At 38.7% G+C, this 17,833-nt stretch overlaps 1 protein-coding gene across 1 annotated transcript; it reads left to right on the top strand.

Moving 5' to 3' along the window:
• The first annotated feature begins 1,176 nt into the window (after positions 1-1,176).
• Positions 1,177-17,531, top strand: YIPF7 (Yip1 domain family member 7). Its single transcript, XM_019526649.1, has 5 exons — positions 1,177-1,593; positions 3,344-3,510; positions 5,755-5,900; positions 11,233-11,414; positions 17,203-17,531. Exons 1-5 carry the CDS (start codon positions 1,478-1,480, stop codon positions 17,363-17,365), a joined length of 774 nt encoding a protein of 257 aa, XP_019382194.1. The 5' UTR covers positions 1,177-1,477; the 3' UTR covers positions 17,366-17,531.
• The last annotated feature ends 302 nt before the right edge of the window (positions 17,532-17,833 follow it).

The raw sequence follows: 17,833 nt of genomic DNA, 5'->3' as shown, positions 1-17,833 counted from the left end.
AGTGAGAGGGAGGCGGTATGAGAGTGGTCCATAAAAGAGCAGATTGTGAGAGGCCTAATACTGTAATGAGTTGGGCCTAGCCTCAGGCCACAGCTGTACACAGTTGTTAGAAACATCTGGCAGGTATGGGACATGTAAGGGGAGGTAGGAGTGTGTATTCAAGGCCCTAGATACCAGAGCCCAGACAGGGTAGCCTCCTACTTATTTAAGATCATAATTACTTAACAGCGAGGCATGGAAGGAGAGAGAGGCAGGGAGACCAGCATTGTGGCTGGTTGGAGAGCTCCCACTTCGCCACAGATGGAGATTCTAGTGTTTTACTACCCTCCTAGAGAGAGTTATTCCTAATATTTAACCTAAACTAATATCTAATCTAAAATTCCCTTGCTGCAAATTGAAACCACGGCTCCTTGTTCTGTATCTGCCACCGAGAACCACCCTTCAGGTAGCTGAAGGCTGCTATTAAATCCCCTCTCAGTCTTTTTCCTCTTTTGTAGACTAAATAAGCCCAATTCCCTCAACCTCTCCTCAGAAGTCATGTGCCCCAGCCCCTACCCATTTCTGTTGCCCTCCTCTGGACTCTCCAATTTGTCCGCATCCTTTCTGTAGTGGGCAGCCCAAATCTGGACACAATACTCCAGATGTGGCCTCAACAGTACTGAATAGAAGGGAATAATCACTTCCCTTGATCTACTGACAATACTCCTACCAGTGCAGCTCAGTATGCTGCTAACCTTCTTGGCAACAAAGGCACACTATGTTTTTGTTAATCTGCTGTAATTATGATGCATTAAATTTAGTACCTGTAATGACAGGTACCAACTTAATGTGCTGTAATTGGCATTGTGCATTAGTGCAAACGAACATTTTTGGGTTTTTTGTCACATTAATGCACAATGACTAAATCTACTGTGCATTAGCACAAGTTTTACCTGCCACACTAATGTGCAGTAGAATTGGTCTACTGAGCTCAAAGCATATCATGTAGATATGCCCACTGTTGGCTTGTATTCAGCTTAATGTCCACTGTAACCCCCAGGTCCTTTTCTGCAGAGGATATAGCTTATCTACTAATTAGTATCACTCGCTTGAATTTGGCCATAGCTTTATTTTAAAATGGAATATAATTTTCTCTCAACAAGAATTTACTGGGAATATCTATCAAGAATGACTAATAGTTGTGTCAAGAAGTCAGGTAAGGCTTAAGAGTAGGTTTTTAGTCTTTGTTTTGAAAAAATAGCATCTATAGCATGTATGATAACAGATGAGACATTATTTTATAGTTATACTAAAGAAAAACTAATTGAGTTTATTTCTGCCACTTCAAATTGGCATAAGCTCATTTAGAGAAAAGAAATCTTTTTAAGCCTGCAATTCTGTAGTTTTCTTTTTTTTCTTTTGGGTTATAACTTTTCAAAAATAATGATTTACTTTGTCTAGCATTATTTCATCAGTATTCTAAATCATTTTCCCCAGAATGTCAAACTTTGAACAATTTCATTCAGACTTTTACCAGTCCAGCTATACCATTGATAATCAAGAACCAGGATACAATCATTCTGAGGCCAATGAAAATCTTTATGGAAACAGAAAGTAAGTAGAAAGATAGAAGGCAAATACTGATTTTTATTTTTTTAAATTCAACATCAAATTAACAAACTACAGTGTTAAATTGTTGGAAAAGAGATATGTTCAACTGAATTTAAAGTTTTATGTGAAGAGAATAATATAAAGTAGCACTAGAGACAGAGACCAAAAGTTTTATGTTGTTTGGATTTTTTACATGTGTGGGACTCTTAATTTTTTTGGAGGAAGTGGCATTAGGAGGAGGAAAGCACTGAGTGGTTCCCATAAAGAAATTTTCAAAAAAATTATTTGGGGATGGCAGTTGAATTCTGCCATTCTCTCCCATACTCAGGGAATAGGTAACAGCTCCACTCCCAACATTTTTAGATAAGAAGTGCTCTGGGGAAAACCAACTCAATTCAGTGGTAATTTTCACCACTTTGGCCCTAATGACAACATGAATCTACTGAGGTCCCTGAAACCATCCTGCTTATGGGATAGACACCCCAGCTACTCAAAGTCTCCTCAAATAGAAATTACATTACATTTCTGGTGATCTCTGAAGGGAATGATACACATGCCAAAAGTAAGTACTTCTCTTCTGCCTTCAGCCAATCATTTCCTCAGCCATGTATAACAAACAGCACAGCAGACAGGGAGGGATGATTCCTCCACTCAGCCCAAGATGGAGGAGATATACGGAGAAGGCCATCTCCATGCAGAAAATCCCATTATATAAAAAGATTTTAGGATTGAAGCAGTGGACTGGAAATAGTTAAGATCAGCTTCCAGTTCTGCTATATGCTTCCCAGTTTGCCTTAAATTAGTTACTTATTTTCCCTGCATATTGTTCTGCATATGTGGCATGGGGATAATAATCCTTTCCTTAAGGTCTTTGGAGTTAATCTTGAGTGTGCTTAGACTGGCTGAGGATTCAAACTTATTTGGATTCTCCAGGCATTATAGAATTATAATGCAATATATAATTATAATTAGAAAATTGGTTGGGCATTGTGCGACTATAACTGATTTTTATTTGCACATGTTGCTAGTTTGTTGAAATGACTTTTACATTGTATTCAATACAACTGTACATTCAGATATATGTAGAGCTATTCCATTAGAAAACTAAACGCATAAGAAGTCAGGCTACAGAGTGAAACTTAGTATTTAACAAATGTGTAGATTGTAATTGTCCCCACAACCATACATACCCCATTGTGTGCATATTTTGTAATCAGTGGGCATGTATACACATGCACATTTACTGCACAGTAACTATGGCGACTTATGCTGACTTGGACATCCTGCAGGTATCAAATTTATGCCTGACTAGTTATTGCGCAGTAATGCACGTGTTGACGCCTTACTGTGCAGTAATACTGTGTGTTTGGATTGACTTGGGACTAACTTTAGTCCCAAATCAGACCACACACAGCATGATTGTGCTTTCACACCTGCACATGTAGATGATGGCCTATGTTCCGCTTGCTGCACAGTTACTTACTGCACAATAAATTGAACGCGACATAAATGCACATACAGATGCAACCATTATACTAAAGACTATGTTTTCTTGAGGACTCCTTCCTCATTCACTGGGCTTGTTAGAAATACACAGTTAATGATGAAGGGATGCAATACAAGTAACATATAGAAGCAAAAGGGTCTAGGCAATCTGGTAACCATATTAATGCGCAACTCTTAGCTATTGTGAAGTTAGTTTATTATAAATTGTCTGTCTTACCCAGATATATGACTATGCTTATTGTTATAGGTACCAAATAGATGAGTTGCCTCAACCTGCTGCATTTGTTCCTTCAGAAATAATTCCATCTTTTCAAAATTACACAGGCCAGATTTTGCAGCCAACCTACAATCCAGAGTTTTTATCGCATTCTAATTCTTCTGGCAGTTTTGATGAAGAACCGCCTTTGTTAGAAGGTAAAAGTTAATCTATTAACAATATTAACGTATCGTGTTTCTAGGTGTATATATTTTTCACTAACTCATGTCACTGACTAGAGAATTATTACTGTGCAGCAGAGCCACTGTATCTAATAGTAAGACTCACAATTGTTCTATGCCCTAAAGAACAAGTCATCTGACATTCCTCCATCCCAAAGACTGAAGCTGTATCAGGAGTCTGATCTTGCATTGTTGCAAGCTCCAAATCCTAGTTAGTGGGAGTTTTAGGATCAAGTTAAGAGGACTAGAAAGACCTGTGACCAAGGTCCTGTAATCTGGTCTGTAGGAACAGACCTTTGTACCATGGCCTATATTGACAGGTACTTTAAACTAGAAGTCACCCATCATCATTAAGCCCTACACTACTTTCCAAATGGGCACAACCAAACAACAAAACCACACTTCATTTACACTTGTTTTTGCGTACCTAGAATTAAATGAGATTTCTTTTTGCATATGCTTACAAAGTATACATATGTAAACTTTATACATGGAATGTAACATCTTGCTAGTTGACAATAACAATAAAAATCTTTACCGATGTAGTTTAAGAAATAATAATCATAGACTGTCAAATCAGAAAAATATATTGTTGATTTGTTGATTTTGTATTTTTAACATAGGTACATATTTATATTTGAAAAGAAAGTGCCACAATTTGCATAAAAAATAAGAGTATTAATTTGTTTTTATGGCACATATATCATATACTTTATTACCACTAGATGACAGCATAACAATAAATTTTGTATTCAGACTTTTAAAAGTTTTTCTCTATATATTTATATTGCATAATAAGATATCATTTTAAAATACCTATAAACACTTTCTGTAATCTTGCTTGCATATCTAGTAATACGTTTACTAGTTAAAAAGACTCAAGAGGGCTCACTTAAATAGAAAGCTTGAGAAAGGTCTCATAACCTGCATACTTTCATGTGGTAGGCCATTTAATTGCAAAAAGACATGGTTAATTGTAAAAAAATCTATGTTCCAAGCATGATACTTGTAACCAATTAGCAGGCCACTCTTTAGTTAACAAACATACTGATGATTTAAAAACAACACATAGATATCCGATTTAAAATTGGAGACTTGTTTGTAATGGATTTAGTATAATTAGTAAAGTAAATGCTAGTTACATTCAACCAGACAACATTGCTGAAGTCAATAGAACATTTTCCTTTAACTTCAATGGAAGCAGACTCACTTTGTGCCTATTGGAAATAGAACACAGAAGGTTAGATCTCCATCTGCACATGCAGCTCACCTGGTGGCTGGACTGTAGACTGACATTAAAGTAAAAACTGTTCTGACCACAAAGTTCTAGAGATGTTACCAACTGAGGTTTTGGGTCAGACTACTTCTAATTAAAGTATAATTGGAAATATATAGTATAATTGCAGTATAATTAAAAACAATGTAGAGAGCTGTATGCTATATAATCTGGTTTTTGTGTTGGCTCCAAAAATAAGCTGGCACCGTGCAGAAATTGGACATTTGCTTTCTGAATGGAGCCCTCCCTGCTGCTAGCAGCTTCATTCCAAAACTGTTTTTGCTCTTTGTGGGAGCATTACAGGAGGAATGTTGCTCCTGGGAGTTGCAGTCTTTTTGCAGTCATTGACTTCAGCGGGGTAAAATTTTGCCCATTACAAAGCTTCCATAAGAATATTTGTAAAAAGTCCCTTAAATGCTGCACAAGTTGTTACTGCTTTTCCTCAATGGGCAAAGTGTCATTTTTAAAAATGCCTCTAGCAACTCAGCATTAAGAAACATCTTCTGTCATATTTACCAGAATTAAAGCATGCATCTCTGTCCTCAGTATCCCTTGAATTTTGCAGGTATTGCTAATTAGCACATTATTCAAAGTCTCATTTAATAAGGTTAGAAATGTATATAATGTGTATTTACGTCTCTCTCTCAATTGAAAAACCAAACATTAAGGGGATAGTGTTGATAGTATTTTTTTTGTCCATTGCATTCAATATAATTTAATAATTTAATTACCATAATTCTGAATTAGGAATTCATCTTGAATATAATGCATGAAAAGGTAAGGGAATCTTTCCTGCAAAAAAGAATACGTTTTCTTGCATTCAACCCTCTAGGAAGACAAGAGGTTGATTTTCTTACTTTGGGTTCATGGTCTCTAGTGATTTCTGTAAAAAAAACCAAAAGGCTTTTAAAATAATAAACAATTATGGAATTTTTCTGTTGCAGAACTTGGGATCAATTTTGATCATATATGGCAAAAAACACTAACTGTCCTAAACCCAATGAAACCAGCAGATGGCAGCATTATGAATGAGACAGATGTGACTGGGCCTACAGTTTTCTGTTTGGCTCTTGGTGCTACACTGCTACTGGTACAGTATGGCAAAGTTATGAATGCTTTAAGCATTTTCATGCCTGTACAATAACACTGGTTCAGTTTGGGTAGATGCTATGCAGGTACAAATTAAATGTTTTACTTCAGCTTGCATTCAGATTGGATATAAGAACATATCTGCTGTACAATTTATTTATAATTTTTTTAATGTACAGTTTTTAGTTCTAGCACAGGTAAAATGTATTGCTGTCATAAAAAGACAAGGGCAGGGCACACACTTTTTTGTAGAGACATAATATATAAAGAGAGGCAGAGAGATTTTATGCAGTTCATGTTCTGTACATTTGCAGAATGTGTACAGGAAAGGCCTAAATTATTCCAGCCCAAAATAACACCTATAGATATTATTGCCAGGAGAGGAAAGATTTCTTAACACTTTTTATATCTAAACCATTCCAAAAAAATCTTTAAAATACTTTAATTTCCGAAAACTGCCCTACTTCTCTGTTGACTTTGCTAACGCTCTTTTTTTCAATTTTCTTTGCCTAAACAAAAGAGAGGCATGTATATAACTCTTTTCTCTTCACTTTTCCCCTTCTTTCTTTGTACTTCCACTTTTTTCCCTATGGAAATAGCTTTGTAATAGCAAAGCTGAGGAGAGGTGTAAAATGTGTTATTTTATAATATAATTATTTTATTATAATAACTATAAACTGAAAATCTGGAAGGGAAGGAGGTAAAAGAGTGAGGGTGAGAGAAGGAAACTCCCAGAAAAGGGAAGTGAGAGGCAGGTAGAAGGTCACTGCTTCCCAGAGAAACAAGAAAAGGGGGGGACATGTTATTACCTTTATATTATTATACTCAAAAAAATTGGGGAGCATTTAGAAAAGGAGAGGATAAGAGGAAATGTCAGAGAGGCTGTTTTAGGCTTGCACAAGTCCACTATGTCCATAAAATTCAGCAATTCAATGGTGAATCATGCCTAATGGCTCAGTGAATAAAAACAATTAAAACCCATGTGATTGTGTTAGTTCGCTAATATAACTTTTTACCAATTGGAATACAGGACTTTAAGTGCCATCTTACTCTTCGGATTTACCTTGTTTTTGCACTGATATTTGATATCAGGCTAGCTTTTTAGCCTCGAAAGCTAAGATACACTTTGGTATTGAATAATTCTCTTCTAATAGCACTAGTAATACAATTTGGCTGAAGGCATTTTTTCAGAAAAGAAATTATAAATTACATTTTGTTTCAAGTTCTTTACTATGGAAAAATATGCAGAAATATTCTTCAGAATATTTCAGAAATACTTCAGAAATGTGCAGAAATATTGGTAGCAGTTATTTTGAAGCACGATAAGACAGGGAAGAAGAGAACAGTAAGGATTTGGAGCATGGGAGCAAGGCCTGATTCCACTCTCATGTTATTAATTAGGGCAACAGCACTGCAGATGCAATAATAACAGTGTCCATTAAATTAGTTTTTAATGGAGAGCAGAGAGCAGCATTAGGGTTGGGGACATGAGTCTACTGTCCCGCATATTTTGTAATTAGTTTTCTATGCAAAGTAGGTGTTACCAAATCATACTTCACCATGCACATACATCACTGGTAGCATTTGCATACACTTTGTACTGGAGTAAATGAAAAAACAAAATACCATCTTTGCCCAAATACAAGATGACTTCAAATTTAAGACAACCCCTCTCCCCTCTCCTTCCCCGCCCCCCATAATTACATCCTATGCATGGAAAATTATAAATTTCTTATAATTTTCCACATATAGAATCTAATTATTGGATGGTTATCTTAAATTCATCCCTAACACCACTACAGTGGGGAAATCAGGGGCTGGAGGCCTGTCCCTTGCCCCTCTGCTACACAGTTCCTGTGCCCCCTGACATCTACCCTGCAGCCACCTGTCCCCCTGCCACTTGCCCTCCTTGATGCCTGTCCCACTGCCACCTGCCTCCCTAGCATTTGTGTCCCCTGTGCCTGTTCCCCCAGCCCCTTGTCCCTCCTGAAGCCACCTACTCACTGCAGCAGCTCTGCATTGGGCCTTAGGCACAAAGCACATTGTGGCTCTGACCTCAGCCATAGCCAGGCAGCAGCGGTAGCAGCAACAGTGGCAGCAGTAGTTCTGCCTCTGGATCCTTGTCCTGGGTTTGGGCCAGGGTCAGAACTGATACTTTACTTCAATTTTATTATTTCTGCAAGAATACTTAGTGCTATCACTTTAGTACACATCCATTCCCATTCTGCCAAAATAATGAGGGCCCACTCTGATTTTGCATATATCACCATAGATTGGAAATCAATAGTGTTACATGGAGCAGGTGAAAAAGACATTGGGAATATTGTGTTAATTTACAACCTCCTTTTTCCCCGCTGAACTGCACCTAGCATAAATTCCATGCATATCAAACAGTACACCAAATTTTCGTTGAGCTGCTATGCTCTTTTCCTTTGTTGCTGCCTCCATAATTTGTTAATCTTAGATTAAGCTGCTAAGTAGAGCTCCGTCAATTAATTAAATGTTCTGAAACAAACAATGTAAAATATTAGCTGCTGGTGGTTGTTGTGTCTATTTAGGATACAACATCTGTTAGTTGTTCTAAAGGAAATACTGCCCCAGCAACTGAAAATGTTAAATCTATTAAAACCCTCTAATGACTGTGACTGTAGTTAGTAGTCTGATGTAGTAGTATTTTCCCTCAATATTGCTAGTTCTCGTTAATTTTCTTTAATGAAGCAGCTTTCATTAATTCTTTAGAGGTTCCCAGTATTTTGAATGCCAGCAGGGGAGTTTGTGCCTAAGAAATATGACTTTTTATGTTGCCAAGCAGATATTTTTTTTCAGAAATTTAAAGCCCTAAGCTGTCAATTACCTCCAAGTTAACTCATTAAGTTCAGTGAGGTTGCACTGGTTTAAAAGACACAAACTGAGATGAGTATTGGTTTGAATGCTAGACTGAGACTTGAAAAACCTGGTTTCAGTAACCTTTTCCAACTCAAACTTCTTGTGTGATCTTGGGCAAGACATTTAGCTATGTTCTATCGCCTCAGTCTTCTGAGGCAGTAGCACTACCTGGGAAGAGTGTTGTGAGGTTAAATGAATTAAAGATTGTGAAATGCTCAGACACCTTGAAATGAGGACTGTATAAGCCCTGTATATAGAAAGATTCTGTTCCTTAATATCCATAGGTGAAACAGTACTTGCCTAATCATTTTTATTCTGAATTTCTAATTAAACTTACTATAAGAACTCTAGAGTCTGATCAGATGCATCTGTCTCTGATTGTTCTCCTCGTGGAGGAAGGGCATATAAAATGGTATGTTTTTTTATTTTATTTTACTATGTGTCTTTGTCTGTGTCTGTACGTACGTACGTACACACACACACACACACACACACACACACACACACCCCCTATAGCAACATGTATTTATTATGATGAAAGAAGATAACAGCAACAAAATTCACCTTACAATGACAAGGAAGCAGGTGAGGTTTGGTGGCACTTATTTCTATGGGAGCTTTTTCACAGTCTTCAGCCAGCCCCTGAAGAAGCTCTGCCTTGATGAGCTTCTCTCTTTTTGTAGAAGTTTGACTACAGTCTTCATCTCTGAACTATATTTCCTTTCAAATGTGTGGGTGTCAAAATCACAGTATTATCCTCACAGTTGGTATTCAGTAATTCACTTCCTAGTAGCTTAAGAGAGACCACAGATTCAATGGGAAATGAACTAACCCTCTTATGTCTAGAGGTGATTTCTCTAAATTGGGGCCGGAGCAATGTGAGGAAATCTGTGCTATTGCCACTGCTGCCTGTATTGTACTTGCTTTGTGGATAAATTAGAAGACATCAGTCTCCAGAGCTGTCAGGCTGGTACCTTTCACAAGCATTAAATTCAGACAAAAGAAAAAGTCTAAAAAAGAGGAAGGAAAATCACTCTTTAAGTGGAGCAAAAAAAAAAAAGAACATGACCTGACAGTTACTAGAAAGGTTAATGTAGAAATTAACATGTTACATGAAGCCGACCACAGTGATGCGGCAGCGGCACACATGCTGAGTTTAGATTCAGGGGCACCTTTTGACTTACACATGAGGAAGGAATTCACTATGAAAATCAATACGGCCAGGTTCACATAACACTTTTACTGGTATAAGTGATCAGAAACTGGTCTATACCCATAACAACAGAAATTCAGCACGCACAGACTTGTTCAAAAATGGCAAAACCCAGTCTAAGACTTGTCCTATCCCCCTTCTGTTCTTCCTCCTCTCCCCACCAAAGGGTGAATTTGTTGTTTGCTACCAGTCTAAGCTAGACTGCTTACAGAAAACTGTGTAACTTAGATCAATTCCACCTCCGGCTTTTTGAATGTCTGTACTGAGCCTAAAAGTTCACAAAAGGTTCACTTACTTTTGATGAGCTTAGTTAGTAATTGGGCTTAGTAACAAAAATATATACTAGAAATGTCTGGCTGGGGTCCATGGTTCAGTATGAAAAGTAAATAGAAGTATTTATCTCTACTAAGATCATGGCTTTTCTAGTTTACAAAATAGATATCTATATAACTACAAAAAGCATTTCTTCATTCCCAGTGTCCAATCTAACATGAAATGTCTCAAGTAATGGAGCTTCCACTTATTTTCGTGGCAGACTTTTCTACAGCCTCACTCTATTTGTCTATTTTTCTGATATTCAGTCCAAATTTTCAGGTCTTTAATTTTATCTCACTAGTGCTAGTGAGGTCACCTAAATAATCCCTGTCTCTTGGAGTCTGACTAACAGAAGGCAATTCAAAAGCAGGCTCTATATCCCTGTGAATTTAAAACAAATATGACATTTTTTCTTTTGGGATGTTTTGATCTGAAATAAAATCTTGTAAAATACTGGCTTGGATTCTGATTGCACTTAAACTGGAATAATTAAAGTCAGTAGACTTTGGCTAGGTACAGACATTCAAAAAGCCTGAGGCAGAATTGATCTAAGTTATGCAGTTTTCTTTAAGTGGCATAGTTTAGATTGGTAGTGAACAGAACACATATTTGCCCTTGGGGGGCGGGGGGAGCAGATCTTAGACTGAGGTTCTGCCATTTTTAAACCAGTCTATGTGTGCTGAACTTCTGTTACGTTACAGGCATAGGCTAGTCTTGTGTGCTGAACTTCTGTTATGGGTATAGATTATTTTCCAATCACTTATACTAGTAAAAGGGAAATGTCTGTACCTGGCCTGTAAATGTCAAACTGTGTAAGCCAAAAGTAGACCAGGCCTAGTCCTTATATTCTGTTTTCTCCTAGTGTTTCATAATTAGTAGTATGATGATGTTGTTTGGTACTGACTCATATTTATTTCAGGCAGGAAAAGCTCACTTTGGCTATGTGTTTGGTATGAGTGCTATCGGATGCCAAGGAATACATGCTTTATTGAACCTGATGAGCCTAGCAGGAGTCTCATATGGCTGTGTTGTAAGTGTATTGGGCTACTGCTTGCTACCCATGGTGATTCTGTCCAGCTGTGCAATCTTCTTCTCACTACAGTAAGTATCAGCATATATGACAGAATCCAGAAGGATTACAGTAATTAAGAAGTGCAGTATTATATGAAGCATTTCCATTTAAGATTTGGGGTAATTTTTGCCTTCAAAAATGTAAAGAAAAATATCCATACTGGAATGAACAAAAAAAGGAAGATTGCTGTTTCTATGTAGAGATAGACAAAACGAAGACAGAGGTGATTTGGGTTCTAGAATTGCCCAGAGGGGTTTAGGTATGTGACCCCAAAGTTTGGTAAATTTGAATCCAGTGTATGGGGACCCCTCTTTTTGACAGTCAGTCACAACTGAGAGTGGCTTTGATTTCAGAGAACCCCCTTTTTCTGTTTGCTGCTGTGTAAATCCAGACCCAGTAGTGGTTTGAATCCTGGTTTCGTATTTTAAATGGATTTATATAAATGGTTGTGTCATTACATCGTCCTTCAGTAACAACTCTCTTAATTCCTGTTTCTTCTCAATTTCTGTTGTAACATCTACAAGAAATCAGTCAACTCTTCATTACTAGACTAAGGGACAGTAAGCAAGGTGGTGGCAGGGAAATGCTAACAATCCCAAATCCATTTATTATTGTAATTAAGAAACTGTAATTTCAGATCAAAAATGTAATTTGAAATAGTAAATGTAACTAAACATTTATATAGAAGTTTGTATGTGCATGTAGCTAAATATGTATGTATAGAAAACATCTGTATATTCAGTTTTTTTCCTTCCTTCCTCTTAAACTGTGAGCTCTTTGAGGTACAGACTATGCCTCCACATTTGTACTCTGCCAAATAGAAGGAGACCTAACACCTGATTATAGCCCTGGGGCAGCATTGCAGTGCATGTAATAGATAACAGCTCCCTGCTTCAGAAATTTGAAGGAGAGATTTTAACTAATATTTTTGTGAGCTACTAGTCCATAAGGTGTGGGATGTGCCTTGCATACTGAGTAGAATGCAGCTGGAAATTGAATAGCTGCCCCTACTTATTTTATTTAGAAGAGCAGTAGTTGTGTATAAATACTGTTTTTCAGCATCTTTTGCTGGCATAAGGATTTTAGCACACTGAATTAGTCCACTTGCTTCACGTTTCCATGGAGCTATTATGGTCTAGCCTGGCAATGATCCATGTATTAAAGTGTTTCTAAGCTCTCTCTGACATGACAGCCAATAAAAGCACTGAAGGAGCCACTCACTCTCTGTTGTTTCTACAAAATGTGTATTTACTTGGTTACCCTATTTAATACACATTTATAAAAGGTGCACATATGCAGTTACAGGACAGATGGGTTTAGCTCCAAAACAGCTGTTACATTTGATCAGGGTGCTATTGTTTGTATCAGACAGTCCCTAAGTGAATACAGTACATTTGTAATATGCTGTAAAACTACTGCAAGTTCACACTTTTAAAAGCCCATAAATACTTTGTAGAGTAACTCTTTCTGGAGAAATTTGTAGGTAACTCTTAAAACCTTGCTGATGTTATCTGAAATAAATTTCTCAAAGAATTCTCCTGATACTGATTTAATCTTGTGCTGCTTTACTTAGCATGGGAACTGCTATACATACTAAGACCATGGACAGCAGCTCATTTCTACTAGTAAGAATTTCTTGGAAACTGGTTGAAAAATAGCCTGAGAGCTGGAGGTTACCTATGATACAGGCCCCTGGCTGAAGAGCTCCACAGGCCAGCTCTTTAGCCAACAGGCACTAGAGTGCTGCTGTCTGGGCCACCCTCTCTCTTGGGGGAGCCTATTAATTGATACCCTGGATGGAAAGAGAGCAGGCTGTCAATTGGCAGTTGCCAGTTGCTGAAAAGCAGCAGTTGCCACAGACAGCTCAAGGAGGATTTACCCCCCTGGAGAAGCCCCCCCCCCCAATCATCCTGTCAAACAGCGGATTGGGCAGGAAGCCTCCTGGTTTCCGTGTCAGGAGAATAGCCCTGACTCCATGCACTCCTTCAGATGGAAAAGAGCAGCACGAAGGGGCAGGGGACCATTCTCCAGCAGCAGCAAGCCTTTCCAAACTTGTGGAGACTTGCAGCTGCTGCACAGCTGTCCCCTACCTCTCACATGGAGGAATGGGAATGCATGTATTGGGGGCAGAGGACTGTTCTGTAGCTGCATGCTTCCCCCCAATCACATACCCACACACCCACACTCCAGGTGCACTGGGAAAAGCGCAGGCATGTGGGGAGCCTTCTCCCCAGGAGGCAACCTTCCTGGGACTCTGGGAAGGTTCCCACTACAGAAGGAGAATGCTCCTCCCGTGGTGGAAAGGTGGGGAATTTTCCTGTGCAGGATCTGCACCAGACTCCCTACATAGAGCTTTCCTTCTTGGACTATCAGGGAGCCAGTGCTCTCCCTTCCTCCCTCTTCTTGGGGTACGAAAAGTGATGTCCAAAAACATGTAACACAAACAGATTGTCTTCTAACTAAAATCAAGCGATGCTCTTAGCAAAGAAAGCTGTTGTCATAAACATGTGAAAAATATACCTCTTTTCCGCATTTTGATTTTTGGGAAAAACAGCCACGTCATTTTAATTGTTGGTGATGAAGTATTTAAAGAAGGAAACAAGATGGTACAAAAGGATTGGCCAATATTTGGATGCCAATATTTTGTGAAACAAAACTGTATTTTCCAAAGCTCTGGTTATGCCAGTCTCTGAGGGTATTATGCTTTGTGACAAGCTGATTAGACAATTATTCTAAGGGAATTAGTTTCTGGTCAGAATGGACTTGGAAGAACAGTCTGCAGACTTATCTTTTTCTTTCAGGAAACCCCCAAATCCCAGAACAGAAAGGTCACCTCTTTTACTTGGGATGCACAAGAAGGGAAATGAATATAGGGCAGTGGACTGGAATCCTAAATCCTAGATTGAAGCAGCTGATGCAAAGATATTGTTGTGAGCATGCCTATGGGCTGTGTGAATGAACAGTGGACTTGGCCTGCAAGACCCTCTACCTTTGGGCTCCAAGTTGGTAAATCCATGCTGTCCACAGATCCAGACTATGAATCTGTTACTAGTTCCCCCAGCTGTCACCCAGCCTTCAGTGTTTCTGTGTAGACTGCCACATTCAAGCTGAGCACCCCGGCACTCAAATGCCTCAGTAGGCTCTCACGGTACATATCCACATGCCCGACATGGGCTGCTCAGGCTGCTGGAGTGTGCTAATTAGCAGCTGCAGCCAGCTGTTATACATTTCTGTACAGCATTGGTAAAGCCACAGCTGGAGTATTACATTCAGTTTTGGGTGCTGCACTTCAAGAAGGATGTGGAAAACCTTGAGAGGATCCAGAGGAGGGCCACTTGAATGGTTAGGGGGCTGCAGGTAAAGTCCTGTGAGGAGAGATTGAGGGACCTGGATCTCTTCAGCCTCCGCAAGAAAAGGCTGAGGGGGGATCTAGTGGCTGTCTACAAATTCGTCACAGGAGGACAGCAAGGAATAGGAGACGCTCTGTTTACCAGGGCACCCCCTGGAATTACTAGAAACAATGGCCACAAACTGACAGAGAGCAGATTTAAGTTAGACATCAGGAAGGACTTCTTTACAGTAAGGGTGACCAGAATCTGGAATGGCTTTCCAAGGCAGGTGGTGCTCTCCCCTGTCTTGAGGGTCTTTAAGAGGAGACTGGACAAGCACCAGGCTAGAGTCACCTGGCCCCAGTGCTCTTTCCTGCCCAGGGCAGGGGGTCAAACTCAATGGTCTACTCGGCTCCCTTCCCACCCTAAACATCTATGAACCAGTTCCAACGTGGGCTAATCAAGTCTGGTGGAGCGTGCTAATTAGCATGCTCCAGCAGCTTCAATGTTGTGTATTCAGCATCCCCATGGTTCAAAATGATGGCGGGAATGCTTTAACTGAAGCTCATTGAATAAGCTTTATTGGTGTCCCTGCTGCCATTTTGAAGTGTAGGAAGCTGAACACCTGAGATGCTGTGGGTGCTTTAATTAGTGTCTCCAGAGAGTGCTCCCCCCACTTCCTTCCCCACCCCAGAACATGTGTAAAGATGCCCTCACTTGTCTAGTTCTTCAGGGAATCATATACATGGCACTTTCATTGCACCTTTCTGTCTACACTGAAGCATCTCTTGACTCTTCAGGTGAAGGATGACTTAATGCTACCTTGCTATTCCATTCATTATCAGTCCTGGTGCCAAAATTTGGCCCACACTACAAGACACATCAACCACACCTTATAACAGTCCCCTGAAAAGTTACATTAGCTGGGAATTGCCATTATATAGTATGCTCCTGCTACATCTTTTTCCTCTATACAAACCATGAATTTCCAGCTGGCTATGCCACCTTCCTTGCTTCTCAGTCCAAAGCAGGATCCAGGAAGCTAGATAGTTCTGAATGTGGAAAATCAAGGTGAAGGGTTAAAGTAGCATTTAGACTGAGGATATACTATCATGCTTGGCTTCTTTTTTTATGAGTTAAACCACATGAGGCACCGAGTGTCCTTAAATTTTGTTGCAGTGCTCAGGAACTGAAGGTGCTGAGTACCTTATGGGATTTGGAACTACATTTCCAAGAAATAAAGTGTGAACTTATTTGATTACACTAACAAAAATAAATAAATTAAATAAATAGGTTTCATTATGCCAGTTTAGTTAGCAAACTAATTTAGTCAAGATTATTTGTGATAGATAAGGATAAGTAAATATGTCTGATGTACTTTTTATGTTTGGTTTTATTCCGTTGATACGTTTGAAGAATGGAGTTAACACAACCATTCAGTAAGTGGCAGAGCTCCATTTATCCTGAAAGTCCTTGAGATTGACACAGGGAAAGTGTGTAACACAGCCATCTTATTATGTACTTCGACAACAGATTATGTGAATGAGCTCATACATTTTACAGAAGCAGACTGCAAATGCAAAATGCAAATAGAGTATGTGTGAAACATTATTTATTTGCAATACCTTGTTCATATATGGTTTGGATTCAGTGCAAGTCTTTCAGCAGACTCTGGCTCACTCACAGGACCATTGCATCAGATTCTTGGGTGCTATGTAGCCACTTTGCCCTGCAGCGCTGGCAAAAACTGGTCCTAAGACAATTTAGTCAACCAAGGGGTAGGATAGATTTTATCTCTTCCTCTTTTTTTTAGTCCAGAGGAAGACCCTAGGATTAAGGAAAAAAGCCTTTGTAGGATGTGGGCTTTGGTGATTTTTTTTTCTCTGTTACATTCTCCCAAAGTACATCCTTTGAAAAGGTCATTCATCACAGTGGGTCTCACCCTAGAGCCTGTCAACACCCTTCTGTGTGTCCAGCAGAGACGTAATTCCTGAGTGATACAAGGCTCTGTCTCCCTCAAGGTCCGAGTATGTTCCTGTTCCTGCCATACAAAACAAAATGCACTGCCTCTAGACCATCAGGCTGCCCCGGTGAAAACAGCAAATCTGTAGCATTGTTTAAATCACAGCATCTCATGCATGTTTATTTTGGCTGCTAGGGGACTTCTGCTCACTTTTGGAATTAAAAAGCTCACAGTGTTGTTTTTCTCACAGCCCCAGGCAAATTAGCTTGAAGCTTTCTGGTCTTCCAAGTAATACATTTGATGCAGCTGCTATTTTCATCCAAAATGAAGAAATAGCTTTTTGCTTGATGTTGTATTTTAATTTGTACCTTGCCCTTGACTTTCATTACATAAGTCATTCCTCACTTTTACCAGTGACAACAGCCTTAATAACAGCAAACTAAACATGAGCTAGGGTTTGATAAGATTTCCTTCAATACATAATAACCAGTGGACTCATTTTTTCTTTTTTTTTTTCCTTGGTAGGGGGATACTAGGAACATTGCTAGCTCTGATTATTGTTGGATGGTGCAGTCTTTCAGCTTCCAAAATTTTTACATCTGCATTGGCCATGGAAAGACAGCAGCTTCTGGTTGCTTATCCTTGTGCTTTATTTTACGGCCTTTTTGCACTTTTAACTGTTTTCTGAAATGTACTTTGTAGTAACCTTATTATATTTTTGTCATGTTTATTTATGTATTTATAGTCCTAGAATTGCATTAAGCTCCATTAACAAAATTAGATTATGTATTTTACCTTTTATTTGCTTAATGGATGATAATGAAATAAAAACAGGAAGATAACTTTACTAATAATAGTGTGGTGAAAAGGCTTACCTTTTACAATTGTTTTTGCTCAAATGAGAGTAAAAATAAAATAAGGCATGTTAGAAAGAAAAATATGAAGTAAAATATAACTAAAAAGGTTCTTATGTTCTTGTAGCATTTCACACAGAATTATATATATAACGTAAGGAGTGAATGAAAAGCAATAAGAACTTGAGTATTTCATAGGTGAAAATGTTATCATATTTAAAAATGTGTTTGGTTTATTACTTTTCCTGAACCTTTTTTTTAACTTGTTAAAGAGAAGCTGAATGTTTGCCTGATGGTGAAGA

This window comes from Gavialis gangeticus, unplaced genomic scaffold, assembly GCF_001723915.1.
Source record: "Gavialis gangeticus isolate Ggan-Ray unplaced genomic scaffold, GavGan_comp1, whole genome shotgun sequence".
NCBI lineage: Eukaryota > Metazoa > Chordata > Crocodylia > Gavialidae > Gavialis > Gavialis gangeticus.
Note: the sequence above shows the minus strand (reverse complement) of the source record. Positions and strands in the feature narration are given on the sequence as shown.

What these genes read in the sequence shown, in the direction of transcription:
- YIPF7 (XM_019526649.1), top strand. Translation starts at nt 1,478, where the DNA reads ATGTCAAACTTTGAACAATTTCATTCAGACTTTTACCAGTCCAGCTAT. An exon ending in AATCTTTATGGAAACAGAAA is followed by an intron (nt 1,594 to 3,343) that starts GTAAGTAGAAAG and finishes TTATTGTTATAG; the next exon opens with GTACCAAATAGATGAGTTGC. An exon ending in GCAATCTTCTTCTCACTACA is followed by an intron (nt 11,415 to 17,202) that starts GTAAGTATCAGC and finishes TTTCCTTGGTAG; the next exon opens with GGGGATACTAGGAACATTGC.